The sequence below is a fragment of the Bufo bufo genome, chromosome 11, assembly GCF_905171765.1.
Source record: "Bufo bufo chromosome 11, aBufBuf1.1, whole genome shotgun sequence".
Taxonomy (NCBI): domain Eukaryota; kingdom Metazoa; phylum Chordata; class Amphibia; order Anura; family Bufonidae; genus Bufo; species Bufo bufo.
This window is the reverse complement of record NC_053399.1, coordinates 12,528,831-12,546,316: the sequence shown is the minus strand read 5'-3', so window position 1 is coordinate 12,546,316 and position 17,486 is coordinate 12,528,831. Positions and strand designations below refer to the sequence as shown.

The 17,486-nt window shown below is 49.5% G+C and overlaps 1 protein-coding gene across 7 annotated transcripts in view; it reads right to left on the bottom strand.

The window, feature by feature from the left end:
* DDHD1 (DDHD domain containing 1) overlaps window positions 1–11,828 on the bottom strand; it is a 33,369-nt gene extending 21,541 nt beyond the window's left edge. For 2 of the 7 annotated variants that reach the window (XM_040411486.1, XM_040411487.1), the window contains exons 1-3: window positions 11,042–11,827; window positions 4,284–4,457; window positions 1,321–1,422 (exon numbers count right to left, since the gene is read on the bottom strand). In XM_040411486.1, coding sequence (XP_040267420.1) covers window positions 1,321–1,422; window positions 4,284–4,457; window positions 11,042–11,615 — 850 coding nt within the window. In that variant the 5' untranslated portion in view covers window positions 11,616–11,827. Of the gene's footprint in view, window positions 1–1,320; window positions 1,423–4,283; window positions 4,458–11,041 lie in introns of all 7 variants that reach the window. The other 5 variants (XM_040411484.1, XM_040411488.1, XM_040411489.1 and 2 more) reach the window with 5 other exon arrangements.
* Between the last annotated feature and the right edge of the window lie 5,658 nt (window positions 11,829–17,486).

Below are 17,486 nucleotides of genomic sequence, written 5' to 3'. Positions count from 1 at the left end.
AGAAGAACATCTAAAGGACAGCGGTCTGCACCAAGCCTTGCCCAAGTCTATTACACTTAGAGTCTATTGAGCAGAAAGCGATTGTCATTCATTAAATAAAGAGCAAAAAGGGGATCAAATCAGAGCCAAAAATGGAAAAAGAACATGATGTGAATTACAGAGAGAGTAGCTGGGTTATATAAAAAATAAATGACATTGATCTGTTTAAGAGATTTAATAGCCCAATAAAAGGGGAATGACCATTCTACCACAATTAAAGGGGTATATCCATCTGATAAGGCTATGTAGGGCCCCCTCCGGTCCTGTAAATGGAGGTGCCACATTGCTGTGGCCTATTCACGGTCTTTCCCGGCACAATGGTGGCCCAGCCAGGTATTGCAGCAAGTGAATGGGGTCGGCTGTAGTTCCTTGCTCTGCGGGTGGCGCTTTCATTCTCAGGATCAATGTGGCTAACAGAGACTAGACCCCCAACAATCACGAAAAAAAAAGAGGGCATATCCTAGTACAATGCCCTTTAAACATATCCATAGTTTGCAGACGGGCTAAGCAAAACCACGACTACCATTGAAGTGCCCCAAATGGTAGCGGTCATAATAGACAACTCGCAATCAAACCGGATGGGATGAAATGAATCAATAGACTGAAGATGGGGGTGGGAAGCAATCATGGTTGGCTGAAAAACTGCTAACTTTGAGTGGATTCGGCATCCTGTGACATTACAGCCCTGGTGCAATCTGTGCGAAAACAGGAGGTGGTCACCCTGCACGTCATCTACGGCTTGAACACAGAAAAACCTAAAAAGGGATCATTAGAGATCTTAAAGGGGTTATCCAATACTATAAAAATGTCCCCCAAGCGCTGGGCCCCTCACAGTGAATATACTTACCCCACTCCGCCACTGCCCCAATATACTTTCTCCGCTCCTTGTGCTGCTCCTGGTCCCCGCACCGCCGCTGCTGCTGCTGCTTCTCCCCGTGCGCGGATGAAAACATCCGGTGTCTTGGGGAGGAGCAGCCAATGGCAGGCGGTGACTAGCCTCTCTAGCGTCACCCGCAATGCTAGTGAGGCTCGTCCCCATCTGCCATTGGCTGCTCCCTCCCGACACCGGATGTTTTCATCCGCGCACAGGGAGAAGCAGCAGCGGCAGTGCGGGGACCAGGAGCGGAGAAAGTATATTGGGGACATTTTTATTGTATTGGATAACCCATTTAAAAAGACAACCTTTGGATCAGCATAAAGCATGAGGCGATATCTACACTACTCTAGAGCGAGCGTCTAAAGCCAGAGAGCCTTCTACAAGGCAGAGCTCAGTTACCGTACCTTCATAACGCGTTCTTTTGGCACATGGGGCGCCTGTGCTCTCGTTATATCCTCTCCAATTGAACAGGAAAGGGAGGGAGAAGGGAGCAAGGTGGTAGATAACTAGCAAAGTGAAGACAGGTAACTTTACATTGACTTTCAACTGGAAACTCCACAGAATCACAGCAATATGGTGAGTAGAGATGAGCGAACTTCTGTTTTAAGTTCGGCGTCTAAAGTTCGGCTTCCGGTTAGCGGAGGAGCCCGATATGGATTCCGAATTCCGTTGTGGTCCGTGGTAGCGGAATCAATCATGGCCATTATTGATTCCGCTACCACGGACCACAACGGAATTCGGAATCCATATCGGGATCCTCCGCTAACCGGACGCCGAACTTAAAACAGAAGTTCGCTCATCTCTAATGGTGAGAGCAAAGCAAAAGGGTCATTGCGGAACATACATGTGAAATTTACATTACATTTGTTAACTTCTACCTCCTCTTGTCATACAAATCCTGTATAATGTACTACTATAGCTAATGCAGGTCCTTCACCAGTTGTTGGGGCGCCGCTTATCCACGAGGCCTGCCAGGCAACTAACAATCTAAGTGATTCTCCCCACGGCAATGTTGCAGATGGACTTTCTTGTGCGAATATTGATTGCCTGCTACAATGGCAGTGTCCGATCAATAACAACTAATGAAAATTCACATCAAGTGCTACAGATGGAGCCCATGTGCATGAGTCAAAACAGAACATCCATCGCCGGCACATTCCTTTATGTATAGATGCCCATGCTCACTTTTGCAAACCAAAATCCAAGACTTGATCAGGGTAAGAGACTAAAAAAACGTCTCTATATACATATCTGTGCGATGATGTGCCACCAACATGTGTGCGGACCAGTGCGTCATGGCCTGAGGTAGTGACGTCACGATGGTCGTTATGTCACTGCAACAACCCGTGATGGGTCGGCCACATTTACCTCACCGTGCGTTCATGTAAACGTATGCGGACGGGCAGCGAAGAAACAATGAGGAATTGTAAAAGCTAAGTGCATTCTTGACTGCACCTCTATACAACTCTGGTGTAATCCAACAATGACCCTCTATCCAGTGGATAAATGAGGACTGTTAAAGGGGCTGTCTAAATTATGAAAAAACATGGCCAAAGACTAGGACTATAATGCCCATCACCACCATACTTACCCGTTTTACCCCCGCCACTTCGAACACAGCGCTCCTATTATGCCTCCCTTCGGTCTCCGTGAACTTAGCTGCAGCAGACATGCAGCCGATAACTCACCTCAGTGACCCTGTGCCATATACCGCAGGATTGTGTGTGTATATATAGACACGTCAACGCTGCAGCCAAGCCAAAGGGAGGAGTAGGAGAGGCGGCGAGGGTACATCAAATGGGCGAGTATGGGATTATCTGCCATGTTATCACAGTCCCTGTCTTTGGCCACATTTTGTATCACTCCCACAACACCTTTAATGATGTTAATACCCTAATATATAATAAGCAATGGCAAATAATTAATATGTCGCTAATAAAGACTTTGCTTGGCAAGAGGAGGTATTGGTTTCTAGCAACAAACAAAAAATAAAAAAATACTTTGTGGAAACAAAAATAAGACAATTAGGAACCCCCCAAAAATGACAAACTATATCAGTACCACTGCATCAACACAGATCAGTGGCAAATATTACAGGGGTCTTCCAGGCCTTTGCTATCAGCATTGACGACTGAAGGGGCTCCACGGTCACCTCTATGCCCCCTTAGTTGGTTTCCGGGCACAACTCTATACACTTGGTAATGGCTGTGCCGGGCACTGCAGCTCATTCCCACTGAATGGGCTGAGATTAATACCAGGGCACAGCCATGACAAAGTATGGAGCTGCGCCTGGCGGCCAATGAAGGGGACAACCTGATCGGTGGAGGTGTTGGAGGTCAGATCCCCATAGATCTAATAGTCATTGCCTACCCTCAAAAGAGTCCAGAAGAACCCCCGTTAAAGACCTGATATCTGTGGCTAATAATCCGTTTCAAAACTTAAAGGGGGTTGTCTCACCTACTGCCACCAATGTCAGATAGGTGCAGGTCCACCTCTGGGACCCACACCTACCTCTAGAACGGAGCACCCCAAGTCAAGTAGAGCGCACCTTGCATGGGTGGCCGCCCTCCATTCAACTCTTCGGTAGTGCCAAAAATAGTCGAGCTGCATGCTCAGATATTTTCTTAAAGCCCATAGAAATGAATGGCGAACGCACAGTGCAAGAGGGGCCACCGCTCCGTTAATTTCTTTGGAATTGCCGGAAATAGCCTAACCAGCACTCACATTTTCAGTACTCCCATAGAAATGGAGTGAGGGCGTGCATGCGCTGTGCGCTCTCTCATTCCCTTTGAGAGATCCGTTCTACAGATAGGTGCGGGTCCCAGAGGTGAGATCTGCACATATATGTCACACTGGTGGCATATCCTAGGTGATATGCTACCAATGTATGAGACGCGACAACACCTTTAACTCCAAGCATGGCTTTGACAGCCTTTGGCTGGCAGGGCATGCTGGGAGTTATAGTTTTGAGACATCAGGCAAGCCATTTAAAAGTATAAGTGACAACTGATTAGTAAAATATCATATCCAGTAAAATTACTTTGAACAAAAAGAACTGGGCTGAAAAACTTAAAAAGAATGAAGGGAATCTTCTATATTATTTTACAATGTGGAGGATCTGGGCATTATGTGGCCAATCACTGGACATCGTAAATTTCTGTTAACTGCCCCATGTGAACATCGGCAAGATGAACTGGTCGGGCCTCTTCACGATCATCCGTTGTCTCATCATTAGCGCACATACATATAGGGTGAATTTAGATGAAGGTCCAGATTATGCAACATACGATCAACAACTGAAATACAAAAACATTCAGCCAAGTTGCTTTTTGGAAATTAAATAGAGAGTCTAGACGGCGGCTCTCACCATCCTTGTGGTCCACGGGCTTTGCCACTTCCAGGTCAAAGTTGTCGTGCATCTGATGACCCCTAAAGCAGGCGAGATGCTCCTGTTCTATCTGGTTGCTCTCGTCTTCGTCGAGCGGTTGCCACGTGCCATCGATGAACCACTGGCCGCGCATCACAGGGATCTTATCGCTCTCTGAAAGAAGAAGAAGCCAAAAAAAAATATTTGAAGATCGCACGGCACTATGATGCAGCGAGTTCGACTCACGAGCCACAATCGGCCTGGGAAATGTGGGACTGGGGACTGCAGGCGGCTCATTCATCGTGCTGCACACTGCTTTATAAGAGGAGACAATCCCTTTAACGGATAGTAAATGTCAAGGACTAAAACGCAGATAGACTACAGTTGCTATATACAGCTCTACGCTGGCTGGACCTCGGCGGTGGCTTTACAACATTACAAAAAACACTCATTTCACAACAGTAATTAGTTACTAAAATAAAACGAGGGAGGAACACATTATACATTTCCTGAATTTATAAAAAAAAAAGGCTGCGAGGTGGTTGTGGTTAGGAGCGCAGATAATTTCCTGCTGTAATCTTACAAAAGCGTATGAGTCAGCCTTTCTGCGTCTGATGTGGCAGATAATAAACCTCAATGGACTGCACATTCACACTCCATGTTACAGGTGACTTTTCAGAATAAACTCGTGCGTGTGTGTGTGTGTGTGTGTGTGTGTGTGTGTGTGTGTGTGTGTGTGTGTGTGTGTGTGTGCGCTTTCTGCCCACTGCAAGTCTTGTATTCTGCATTTATCATCATTTCCCCTCTGCAGGCTCCATCTTTAATTATCAGTTTTCATGTGATGTAAACTAGCCGCTATGATGTCTCCCATACACTGCACGCAGAGAAGAGGAGATCCTGCTCTCCTAGCTCCCTGCAGCACATAGTCAGAAAAGGCGGCATGAAGGAGGACATTATACAGCGGTGTAGCTGTGAATCCAGAACTGGACTGGGATATAAAAATGCTCACTAGAGCCAGCAGCAGTGTCTGTGTGTTACTGCTTCTTGCCTCCCACCATCAGCTCACTCCACAGACTTCTATGGCTGGCACGTGATCAGATATTTCACATCTTAGGCCTCATGCACACGGCCGTTTTTTTTTCCAGTTTACTGGCCGTTTTTTGCGTTCCGTATACGGAACCATTAATTTCAATGGTTCCGCAAAAAAAAAACGGAATGTACTCCGTATGCATTCCGTTTCCGTATTTCAGTTCCGTTTTAACATAGAACATGTCCTATTATTGCCTGCAAATCACGGTCCGTGGCTCCATTCAAGTCAATGGGTCCGCAAAAAAAACGGAACACATACGGAAATGCATCCGTATGTCTTCCGCTTCCGTTCTTTGCTGAACCATCTATTGAAAATGTTATGCCCAGCCCAATTTTATCTATGTAATTACTGTTTATGCCATACAGAAAAACGGAACAGAAACGGAAACACAACGGAAACAAAAAACGGAACAACGGATCCGTGAAAACGGACCGCAAAACACTGATAAAGCCATACGGTCGTGTGCAATAAGCCTTAGTCGGTCTTGTCTCGCAAGACAGAGCCGAGGGTGAATGATCGGGGTGAAAGAGAAGAAGTGGAGAAAAAAAAAAGCATTTTTTCTCTAAAAAGATAAAATTACAAACTTTTCAGATCTTGGCTTGTATTATTAATTTGTTCGCCCACAGGTGGTCAAGTAGCTTTGTCTATTCAGGTGGCGATTTAGCTTTGACAGTACAGCGCCTATTTAACACCCTGATATCTGATACTGACCAGCTGCCTGAAAGCAAGATAACTTACAGGCCAAGGGCGATAAACAAATAAGATGAATGTGAAGTCATTTGAATGTCAAATCCTATAAATCACACGAGAGCGCAGATCAATTTCATCATGTGCAACCTCCGCTCTCATCCTCCCCAATGTAGATGTGCAATGACGAGGGAGCCCGGAAGGCACTGACATCTCAGTGCCTGGGACACGGCACGTCCCCAACTTTTTCAGTAGCCAAGAAAATAGGAATGATGATCTGTAGGGGGTTAAACGGCTGCAGACTATTAGTACATGAAGCTACGGAGAGGAAATGTGGTTTTGCCATTAAATATATTCCTTTATAAGAGGATATGAACTGGAGGGACTTTCCGCATTAATGCCCGACATATGGCCCTGCGAGTATAAAAGTGAATTCTAGGTAAACTGAAAGGCCTGGCCCGGAGTCCTATATATAAAGGATGACATTAGTTAAAGGATCTGAGGCTAAAGGGATAAAGCTTAGGGATAAAGCAGCTCAGGGAACGGACAGAGCAGGGGAAGGACTAAACCTGTTGATCTGCGGCTGCTGCTGTCTGCCTCCTCAGCCAGTGTGTCACCGCTTATCACCAAGGCTATCAAAGCATCATTCCGGCCGTTACTACCTTCGTACCTATCCGTACAGGGCTGTGGCTATAGGGGGTGTCTGGTGTAACTGGACCCTTGTGATTAAAGGCACCCAAAGGTCCCACTGCCACATACAAAGACATCAAGATGATCAGGGACTCATGGTAGGTGGAGGCGCTCTTACAGATTTTGCATGAGGGCCTGAGAGATTCAAGTTACACCTCGGCCAGCAGTTACCTCTATGGGAGCTGTATTGTGGCTCCGTGTGTAGGAGGATTTATTCTTACATGTACTTCATGCATTCTGCTGACTTGCATCCTGCTGCATGCTGTACTTTAGCCTTGCGAGTCTCAGGGACACAACTCACGTTAAAAGGTCACCTAAGGCTACTTTCACACTAGCATTTTTTGCGGATCCGTCAATGATCTGCAAAAATGCTTCCGTTACAATAATACAACCGCATGCATCCGTCAAGAACGGATCTGGTTGTATTGTGTCTTCTGTAGCCATGAAGGATCCGTCATGAACATTATTGAAAGTCAATGGGAAACGGATCCGTTTTCTATTGTGCCAGACTTACATTGTGTGCCAGGACGGATCAGTCTTGCTCCGTACCACATCGCGGAGAGAAAAAACACTGCTTGCAGCGTTATTCTGTCCGCGACGGTAGCGCAACCAAACGGAAACGCAACGCATTTTGATGCATTCCGTTTTGTCCCCATTGACAATGAATGGGGACAAAACTGAAGCGTTTTCCTCCGCTACTGAGATCCTATGACTGATCTCAACGGCGGAATTGAAAACGCTAGTGTGAAAGTGGCCTTACACGTGTGACAGGAGCAAAGCCAAAATAAATAAAAAGCACTGAACTTGTGTTACATACTGTAAATGTTCTGTCCAAGGGCTTAAAGGCCATCTGTCAGCAGATTTGTCCCTATGACACCGGCCGACCTGTTACATGTGCACTTGGCAGCTGAAGGCATCTGTGTCGGTCCCATGTTCCTATGTGTCCGCATTGCTGAGAAAAATTATGTTTTATTATATGCAAACAAGTCCCTAGAAGCAACAGGGGCGTTGCCGTTACACCTGGAGGCTCTGCTCTCTCTGCAACTGCCGCATCCTCTGCACTTTGATTGACTTTAGGAAAAATCAGGGCCAAACTTGATCACGTTTACACTGCCTGATCCTATCAAAGTGCGGACTTTGCAGCAGTTGCAGAGAGAGCAGAGTCTCTAGGTGTAACGGCAACGCCCCCGTTGCTCCTAGAGGCTCATTTGCATATATTAAAACATCATTTTTCTCAGCAGTGCGGGCACATATGAACACGGGACCGACACAGACGCCTTCAGCTGCCAAGTGCACATGTAACAGGTCAGCCGGTGTCATAGGGACAAATCTGCTGACAGATGCCCTTTAAAGAGGGTAGTCTGGTCTAATTAGCAGTGTGTTAAATAAATGTGAGGGATTTTTTATTTATTCATTTTTATTACGCTGGATGATCCCTTTAAATAATAATTGTGGAGACCAAGAGTTGAATTTAAATCCCTGCTCTTTCTAGGCTTAGGAGTCATGTGGGCGGTTCCTACTTAGTGACTGACAGCAATTAGGACCGACTACATGAGGAGATGTACAGGACCAGGATAGGTCATCTGTATCAGATCGGCGGGGGTCCGACTCCCGTCACGCCCGCTGATCAGCTGTTGGAAGGGACTGCAGCAATCAGCCAAGCGATGTGGCCTCTTCCTCGGCCTGTGACGTCACGTTCATCGGTCACATGGCCTCGTTCAAGTGAATGGGGCTGAGCTGCAAAGCTACGGTCTACTATGGAGAGGTTGCAGCTCTCAAGGTAATGCGGCCCCTTCTCCGGGGGGTCCGAGCTCCTCCGATCCGACACCGATGACCTTTCCTGAGGATAGGTTGTCAATATTCGATTCCCGTAAAATCCCTTTAAAGGAGTTGTCCGGGTTCAGAGCTGAATTGCGTAGGGCAATGGCATTTTATGGGGTTCGGGTGACGTACCGGGCTCCCCATAAGGACTGCTAGGCGGAGGCTTTCACCCATCAGAACCAGTGACATCACTGGGAACACTGCTGGGCGGTGTGTTATAAACAAAAAAATCCCTTGCCCTGGGTTGGATCATGAAATGCTCCGATGCCAACATCAGAGGGACTGCCTGAAAATGTGTGAATCCCCGGGTCCAGCTCTGAACCCGGACAACCCCTTTAAGTGAACACCATATTATCATCTTGCTCCGCTCCTCCTGCTCTATAGCATGCTGCCTGCTGACTGCATTTTCATGCTGACAGGTTCCCTTTAATCAGAGAGAAAAATTATTTACTATCAGTCACTGCGTACAGATCTTCTCCCCCAGGAAACCCCCGTCCATCCTGGATGCCGCTGAAAAGAAAGGTCACCTCGGCGTGCGCTCCAGTTGGGTGCACAGTGCGCTGTAATAGGATCTGGCACAGATGCAGCATTGATAAATCGGGGGGCACATACCGAGCCTGCGGAGACTACCCACACCTTCCCTTCTATTCCCTATGAAGTACAATGAGGCACCCCCATACCTGTGCCGACCTCGCCCTTCACACCCTATGACTGGCGCAGAGGGGTGTCGTTGGGACGGGTCAATATTACACTGAAGGTTTTTCCCATGTACCACTGGTGGGGTATGATCCCACTGACCCCGGCCATCCCAGTGGGATCTGCCAATGACTCCTTAACGCTCAAGACGAGCCCCACGGGACACAACAGAAAATCAAAACACCAAGTGACGAAAGGAAGATGGAATTTGGGGCTATATCCCTGCAAAAGGTAAGAAGGGCCCCAGACCTCAACGACTGAATATGAAAAAAGGGCAAGAAAAGCAGAACCCCCCCCCCCCGGGGTGACGTTATGTATCTCACAGGTGGGTGAAGGGGGATGCTGGAGGTTAGGAGAAGGAGGACCTTCCATGATGGACACTGGAGAGACAGTACACCCGGTGTCACCAAAGAGAGGGGAATGAGACTGGTGGCAGGCAAGGGGAAAGGTGGCGCCTGGATGGGTAAGCAAGGGAAGAATGAGGTGCAGAGCAGAGGAAAGGTGGACGCCAGGGCGGAGCAGAGGACAACTGGGAGCCAGAGCAGAGGACGGGTGGGCGCCAGGCCAAGAACAGAGGAGGGGCAGGTGCCAGGGCGGAGAAGAGAAAGAGCGGATGCCAAGGAGGAGCAGAGGAGTGGGTGCCCAAGGTGGAGCAAAGAAATGAGAAGGCGGAGCACAGTTGCAGCATCAGATGGAGTAAACAATGGAGCAGAGGAGGAGCAGCAGCAGCCAGAGATGGAGAAGAGAAAGGGCAGGCGCCAGGGCGGAGCAGAGAAAAGTTGGAGCAGTGGAAGAGCGGGTGCCAGGGCGGAGCAGAGCAAAGTTGGAGCAGTGGAAGAGCGGGCACCAGGGCAAAGCAGAGCAAAGTTGGAGCAGTGGAAGAGCGGGCACCAGGGCAGAGCAGAGCAAAGTTGGAGCAGTGGAAGAGCGGGCACCAGGGCAGAGCAGAGCAAAGTTGGAGCAGTGGAAGAGCGGGCACCAGGGAAGGGCAGAGCAAAGTTGGAGCAGTGGAAGAGCGGGCACCAGCGCAGAGCAGAGCAAAGTTGGAGCAGTGGAAGAGCGGGCACCAGAGCAGAGCAGAGCAAAGTTGGAGCAGTGGAAGAGCGGGCACCAGGGAAGGGCAGAGCAAAGTTGGAGCAGTGGAAGAGCGGGCACCAGCGCAGAGCAGAGCAAAGTTGGAGCAGTGGAAGAGCGGGCACCAGAGCAGAGCAAAGTTGGAGCAGTGGAAGAGCGGGCACCAGCGCAGAGCAGAGCAAAGTTGGAGCAGTGGAAGAGCGGGCACCAGGGCAGAGCGGAGCAAAGTTGGAGCAGTGGAAGAGCGGGCACCAGGGCAGAGCAGAGCAAAGTTGGAGCAGTGGAAGAGCGGGCACCAGGGCAGAGCAGAGCAAAGTTGGAGCAGTGGAAGAGCAGAGCAGAGCAAAGTTGGGGCAGTGGAAGAGCGGGCACCAGGGCGGAGCAGAGCAAAGTTGGAGCAGTGGAAGAGCGGGCACCAGGGCGGAGCAGAGCAAAGTTGGAGCAGTGGAAGAGCGGGCACCAGGGCGGAGCAGAGCAAAGTTGGAGCAGTGGAAGAGCGGGCACCAGGGCAAAGCAGAGCAAAGTTGGAGCAGTGGGAGCCAGGGCGGAGCAGAGAAAAGGTGGAGCACAGGAAGGGCATGCACCAGGGCAGAGCTGAGGAAGAGCAGGTGCCAGGGCGGAGCAGAGTTAGGAGAAAGGACAAGGTGGAGCGGACACTGGGCATTAGGGGTGATGGCAGACATGGAGGGGCCTCACTTACGGTTCCAGTACACCGGGTAGCACTCCCCCTCGGTGACGTCCACCTCGTACAGGCCGCTCCTCACACACACCGGCTCGATCTTGGCCACCTCCCCGATGTTGACCACGTCCAGGCCGGCGGCGGCCTCCCCCGGCTCCGGTGCTCCCCCCTCCGGGGCGGCGCTCAGCTCCAGCAGGCGGCGGTAGGCCAGCTCGATGCGCAGGGAGTCGTACCCGATGAACGGCTTCCAGCTCTTCTTCTCCTCCTTGTAGAACCAGCGCACCTCCTCCGCGCCCAGCTCCGTGACGATCTCGTAGCGGGGCCGGGAGCTGCTGGAGCGGGTCCGCCGCCGGCCCGGGAGCTGCAGGCTGTCCTCCGCATCCTCACCCTCAGAGGGGGACCCGGCCAAACCCAGCACCGGAGGGAAGTCATGACCGGTCAGGTGCAGCTCCAGGCCCCGGGACATGGAAGAAGGGCGGCGGCGGCGGCGCTCCTGCCTCTCCTCTGTCCCGGCCTCCCCGTCCTCCTCTTCTTCCTCCTCGCCCCAGTCGCACTCGCCGTTCTTCTCCGGTGACTGGTGCCCGGAGCGACTCATTCCGGCGACGTCCAGCTTCTCTCAGTGCTCATGAATCCTCTCGGCCCCGGCATGGAGGCCGCACCGTCCGCTGACACCGTTATTCCGCCGCGTGCTCCCCGCAGTCCCACACCGGCTGCCGGGCGCACACACCTCCCGCTCCCTACTCGAGCTCCAGTGACGTGCGCGCCCCCCCAGCTCCAGAGCGCTCCGGGCGCTGTCACGTGACGTCCAGCCGGGTCATGTGACTCCAAGGAGGCTGTCAGTGCTGCGAAGGAAAGGGATGTCAGAGACGCGAATGTACAGTGCACCACGTGACAACCCAACCACATGCCCCTTTAGTTGTCTAGGGCTAGGCTGAACTATTTCTCACTCCTTACCTATAAGAAAAAACAAATAAACTTGTCCTCCCCCAAGGATCCCACTATTCACTTCCATGTGTTGGGTCTTGTCATTCCTGACCCTGTCACATGACTGCAACAGCTCATTGCCATTGGTCACAGTGGTCATGTGAATTCCTCATGGACAACATGGAAGTGAAGGAATTGGGAAGAGGATTTTTTTTTTTAACCCCGTGATGCCACAGTCAGTTTTATTTTCTTTTTTTTGCCCACCTCCAAGAGCTGTAGTTTTTATATGTTTCTGTTGCTGTATCTTTAATGACATTATTTAAAGGGGTCTTCTCATCTGGGACATTTCTGGTATATACCGATAGGATATGCATAGAAATGTCCGATAGGTGCAGGTCCCAGAGCGAATAAATAAATATCCCAGGCGGGAATACCTCTTTAAAGGGGTTCTCCGGAAATTTGATATAGATGGCCCATCCTCAAGACAGGTTATCAATATCAGATCAGTGGGGGTCTGACTCCCGGCATCCCCAACCTAAGTCCTCCTGGACACGACTGTATCTGTCTTTGCGTTCCACAAAACACGGATACCAGCCGGGTGCATCCCGCCTATTGTCTGCAAAACAGACAAGAAGAGGACACTTTCTATTTTTTTGTGGATGCTGTCCATGTCTTTTGCAGCCCCATGGAAGAGAATAGGTCCGCATCCGATCCGCATTTTTTCCAGATCGGATGCGGACCCATTCGCTTCAGAAACTACATTCGTGTGCATAAGGCCTAAGGATGTATTCAGACGGTGCAGTTAAAGGGGTTGTCCCATGAATGATGTAAAACATAAAAATCAGACATCATGTAGCACATGACAATCTTTTTCTAAGGGCTCATTCACACGACCGTACAGTTGTGTCCACATCCATTCTGCAATCTTGCGTCTCGGAGGCGGAGCCATTCATTTCAATGGAGCCGCAAAAGATGCGGACAGTACACCGGGTTCTTTCTGCGTCGATAGTTCTGTTCCGCGGCCCCGCAAAAAAAGACAGAGCGTGTCCTATTCTTAATAGGCATTTCTATCATAGGTCTGGCCGCTCCGTTACGCAAAATGTCCGATATCCGTGTTTTGCGGATCCACACTTTGCGGACCACAAAACAGATACAGTCGTCTGAGCCCGTAGGTAGCTGGAACCAGCCCTGTACCTCACATGGATCCAGAGAACTCCACATTTATTGCTCTGCTAGATTTATATCAAGCTGGAAGCTCAAGGAGAGTGTCCTTTCTGCTGCATCCCAGGGGCGTGTCCTTTTTTGCTGTAGCTCAGGAGGCGTGTCCTTTATGCTGTAGCTCAGGAGGCGTGTCCTTTCTGATGCATCCCAGAGGGCGTGTCCTTTCTGCTGCAGCTCAGGAGGTGTGTCCTTTCTGCTGTAGCTCAGGAGGTGTGTCCTTTCTGCTGTAGCTCAGGAGGCGTGTCCTTTCTACTGCAGCTCAGGAGGTGTGTACTTTCTGCTGCAGCTCAGGAGGCATATCCTTTCTGCTGCATCCCAGGGGGCGTGTCCTTTTTGCTGTAGCTCAGGAGGCATGTCCTTTCTGCTGTAGCTCAGGAGGCGTGTCCTTTCTGCTGTAGCTCAGGAGGCATGTCCTTTCTGCTGTAGCTCAGGAGGCGTGTCCTTTCTGCTGCAGCTCAGGAGGTGTGTCCTTTCTGCTGCATCCCAGGGGGTGTGTCCTTTCTGCTATAGCTCAGGAGGCATGTCCTTTCTGCTGTAGCTCAGGAGGCATGTCCTTTCTGCTGCATCCCAGGGGCGTGTCCTTTTTTGCTGTAGCTCAGGAGGCGTGTCCTTTATGCTGTAGCTCAGGAGGCGTGTCCTTTCTGATGCATCCCAGAGGGCGTGTCCTTTCTGCTGTAGCTCAGGAGGCGTGTCCTTTCTGCTGCAGCTCAGGAGGTGTGTCCTTTCTGCTGCATCCCAGGGGGTGTGTCCTTTCTGCTATAGCTCAGGAGGCATGTCCTTTCTGCTGTAGCTCAGGAGGCATGTCCTTTCTGCTGCATCCCAGGGGCTTGTCCTTTTTGCTGTAGCTCAGGAGGCGTGTCCTTTCTGCTGCATCCCAAGGGGAATGTCTTTTCTGCTGGACCTCTCTCCCTATCACAGCTCACAAGACAGTTGAGGGATGAAACTGAGCATGTGCGGCCATCTCAATGAGCCGGACAAAGAAATAGGAAAAAGAACAGCAGGTGGCGCTATACAGTTACATTTTATTGAATAGCTCAGTGGCTATGCTATATTTTTAATTACATGCAATTACAAAAGTATTAAGATTTTTCATGGGACACCCCCTTTAAACATAAAACGACATGGGAAAAAGCGTATGTGTTTTTGCAGTGGTTTTCAACATGGCTTTTTCTCTCTTTTTTTTTTATAGGTGAAACATGTTCTTTTGATACGGTTTTAGACGCACCAAAAACCGTTCATGCAGCGACGTCAACGAGCAGAATTGTGCACCAAAAAGCTCCCTGACATAGCCTTTCTTGCGGCAGTAAACCGCGCCACATGAACTGCAGTGCGCCCTGCTGGGGAGGAGGGTTACTGCGCAGCCGCCCGATGCTTTTATGGCAGGGAAGCCAAAATCTGCCTGAAATTCACACTGGGGGAGATTTATCAAGAGCGCCTAAGGGTACTTTCACACTAGCGGCAGAAAGGCTGAAAAATGAAACTAAGCCAGTTCTACGTTACACCAGTTTTGATAAATCTCCCCCCCCTCAGGTAAATCTGTTATAAGTACATGGGGAAAACAGCAATACAACCTGCACCAAAACTGCCGCATGTGAATAAAGTTCCACACGCTTTTTGTCCTTAAAGGGATTTTTCAGAAATTCCATTACTCTGGTGTTGTCGTGATAAACAACTTTCAGAAGTACCTCATGTGTGAAATAAACCCCCCGTTACCGCCCTCCTCACTGCGCAGTCACTCAACCCGCTCGCCATAGTGGGTTTTATTGTACCGCGCTGTGTTTGGAGGCCCTTGTGGTGTCTCCCTGGACACCCTCCATCTGGGCATGATGACAGACATCCCAACCTGCAAAAACTCATTTCAGGGAGGTTTTCATTTTTTTTTCTTTCACAAACTTTTTATTACATTTTCCAGACATATGCAGCATCTGCACACTGTGCTCTATGGTGTGGAGGACGGGGCTCATTACCCTGCCCCAAATTATCCTATTTATGTATATGATTAAAGGGATTCTGTCACCACCTATAAGCCCTGTGAGCTAAACATCTGCTCATGTCCAGGGCAGCATTCTGATTTCTAAGGTGGCCTTATAAAAGCTATTTGTGGCTTTATTCTGCGGAAAAACTGTTTTTACTAACCTGTCAATCATTGAATTAAGGTGCTCAAGCAGGGGAGGTCTGTGGATGCATGGTGCCCGGCCGCACGCATCGCCGTTCGTGCCCAGCGCCGCCTTCTACTCCTCAGTGCCGCCTCTCCCTGCCTCCTCCCGCTTTGAGAGCCCGCGCGTGCGCACAGGCTAAGCCTGATGCGCCGTTGCGGACTGCTGGCATCGGCTTCTTCTTGCACTGTGCGCACGCGCCGAGAAGGGGACACTGCTACAGGTTGCCGGAATGGTTTACTGCGAGTAAACTAGAGATGGGAAGTTCGGATCTTTCACACGAATCGGTTCATTCGCTGAGCTGACAAGAAGCAAGTGAACCGAAGCTAAGGTTGCGCAATGCGCTGATGACGGAAGCTTAGATTCACTTGCTGACTCGCTGAGTCGGCTCTTGGTCTGAGTCAGGAAGTTTATTCTTTAAAACCCTGTGTGTAATTATCTACCCCACTGTAGGAAAAAAATCAAGCATCCAGGGGGGGTGAAATTAACACTGGGGTAAATAATATAATTAAGGCTACTTTCACACTAGCGTTCTGCTGTCCGCTCGTGAGCTCCGTTTGAAGGGGCTCACGAGCGGAGCAGAACGCTTCCGTCCAGCCCTGATGCAGTCTGAATGGATGCGGATCCGCTCAGACTGCATCAGTCTGGCGGCGTTCAGCCTCCGCTCCGCTCGCCTCCGCACGGCCAGGCGGACAGCTGAACGCTGCTTGCAGCGTTCGGGTGTCCGCCTGGCCGTGCGGAGGCGAGCGGATCCGTCCACACTTACAATGTAAGTCAATGGGGACGGATCCGCTTGAAGATGACACAATGTGGCTCAATCTTCAAGCGGATCCGTTCCCCATTGACTTTCAATGTAAAGTCTGAACGGATCCGCTCAGGCTACTTTCACACTTAGAAAATTTTCTAAGTTTTAATGCAGACGGATCCGTTCTGAACGGATGCGAACGTCTGCATTATCGGAGCGGATCCGTCTGATGAAACATCAGACGGATCCGCTCCGAACGCTAGTGTGAAAGTAGCCTAAAATGGAGGGTTAAATGTGTAAATGTATTTTAAAAAAATACATCTCTCTCAATAGTTCTATAGCTACTGAATGAGACAGAAGAAGGGATGCCTTTAACATATATATCTCCTTGAGAAGCCAATTTGACCCTAAAGGGTTAATTGAACCTGTAATCTAAACTCTGTCCTGTCACTTCTCTTATCTCTCTGCTCTGCTATCAGTAAACTACTGGTGTCAATGAGCCGCTAGATAGCGGGAGACTCCCTGAACTTCCGGGAGACTTGAGATCCCTGTGATGAAATTTGGCAGGCAAAGAGGCCCAAATGTGATTGTTACCTCAGCACCCACTATAACAGCACCTTAGGGTGCACACAATTGAATTACAAGGGGAGGAGAGTGCTAGAAACTGCATGGAGGAGTTTGAAACCTGTCTGGCTGAAGGAAGGGGTGGAGCCTGCTGGACACTGCCTGAGGAAATGGGTGACAAAATGGTGGCAGAGAGCAAGTCTGTGGTAAAATCCAGTCGTCTGCTGCTAAAAAGGGGAATTATACAATGTTCTGAGGTAAAAAGTGTGATTAACAGCACAAATAAGAAGATGGCAATATAGTACTATTGTTTAGTGGGTGATAATGGGGATTTTCTGAGGTGGCAGGTGAGATTTCAGTCAGAATTGAAGGTTAAAATGGTCTAGGAAATCGAAGTCCTCAAGATTTGGGTTATCTGCTGTGAGAAAAAGGGGAATCTTGTGAAATTTTTCCTTTTTTAATCTGTTTCTGGGAAAGCTGGGTGACAACCAATGGAGCTTTCAGTAATAAAATGGCCGCAACCGTAATTTTCCCTGTGAGGTAAAAAGTCCCAGGCCACTTGAGAGGAGTGGAATAATTCCTACCACGTCGAAGGGGTGACCACACCGCTTTTCTGGGGTCCTAAGCTTATGGAGCACAGCCCCGACGCCTTTTTTTTTGGTACCCAAAACTATATAAAACAATAAAACTACTTTGCCTTTTTTGAGATCTCAGCTTGCTGTCAGTGAATGGGAACATTAGGGTTTACATCCTGAGCCTGAAAACCTGTACAGACCTTCTCACAGCTGAGGGTTTGTTACAATGTATTGGTCTAGTTAATCCTCCAGAAGATGAGCAGCATGGTTTCCATTTTGGA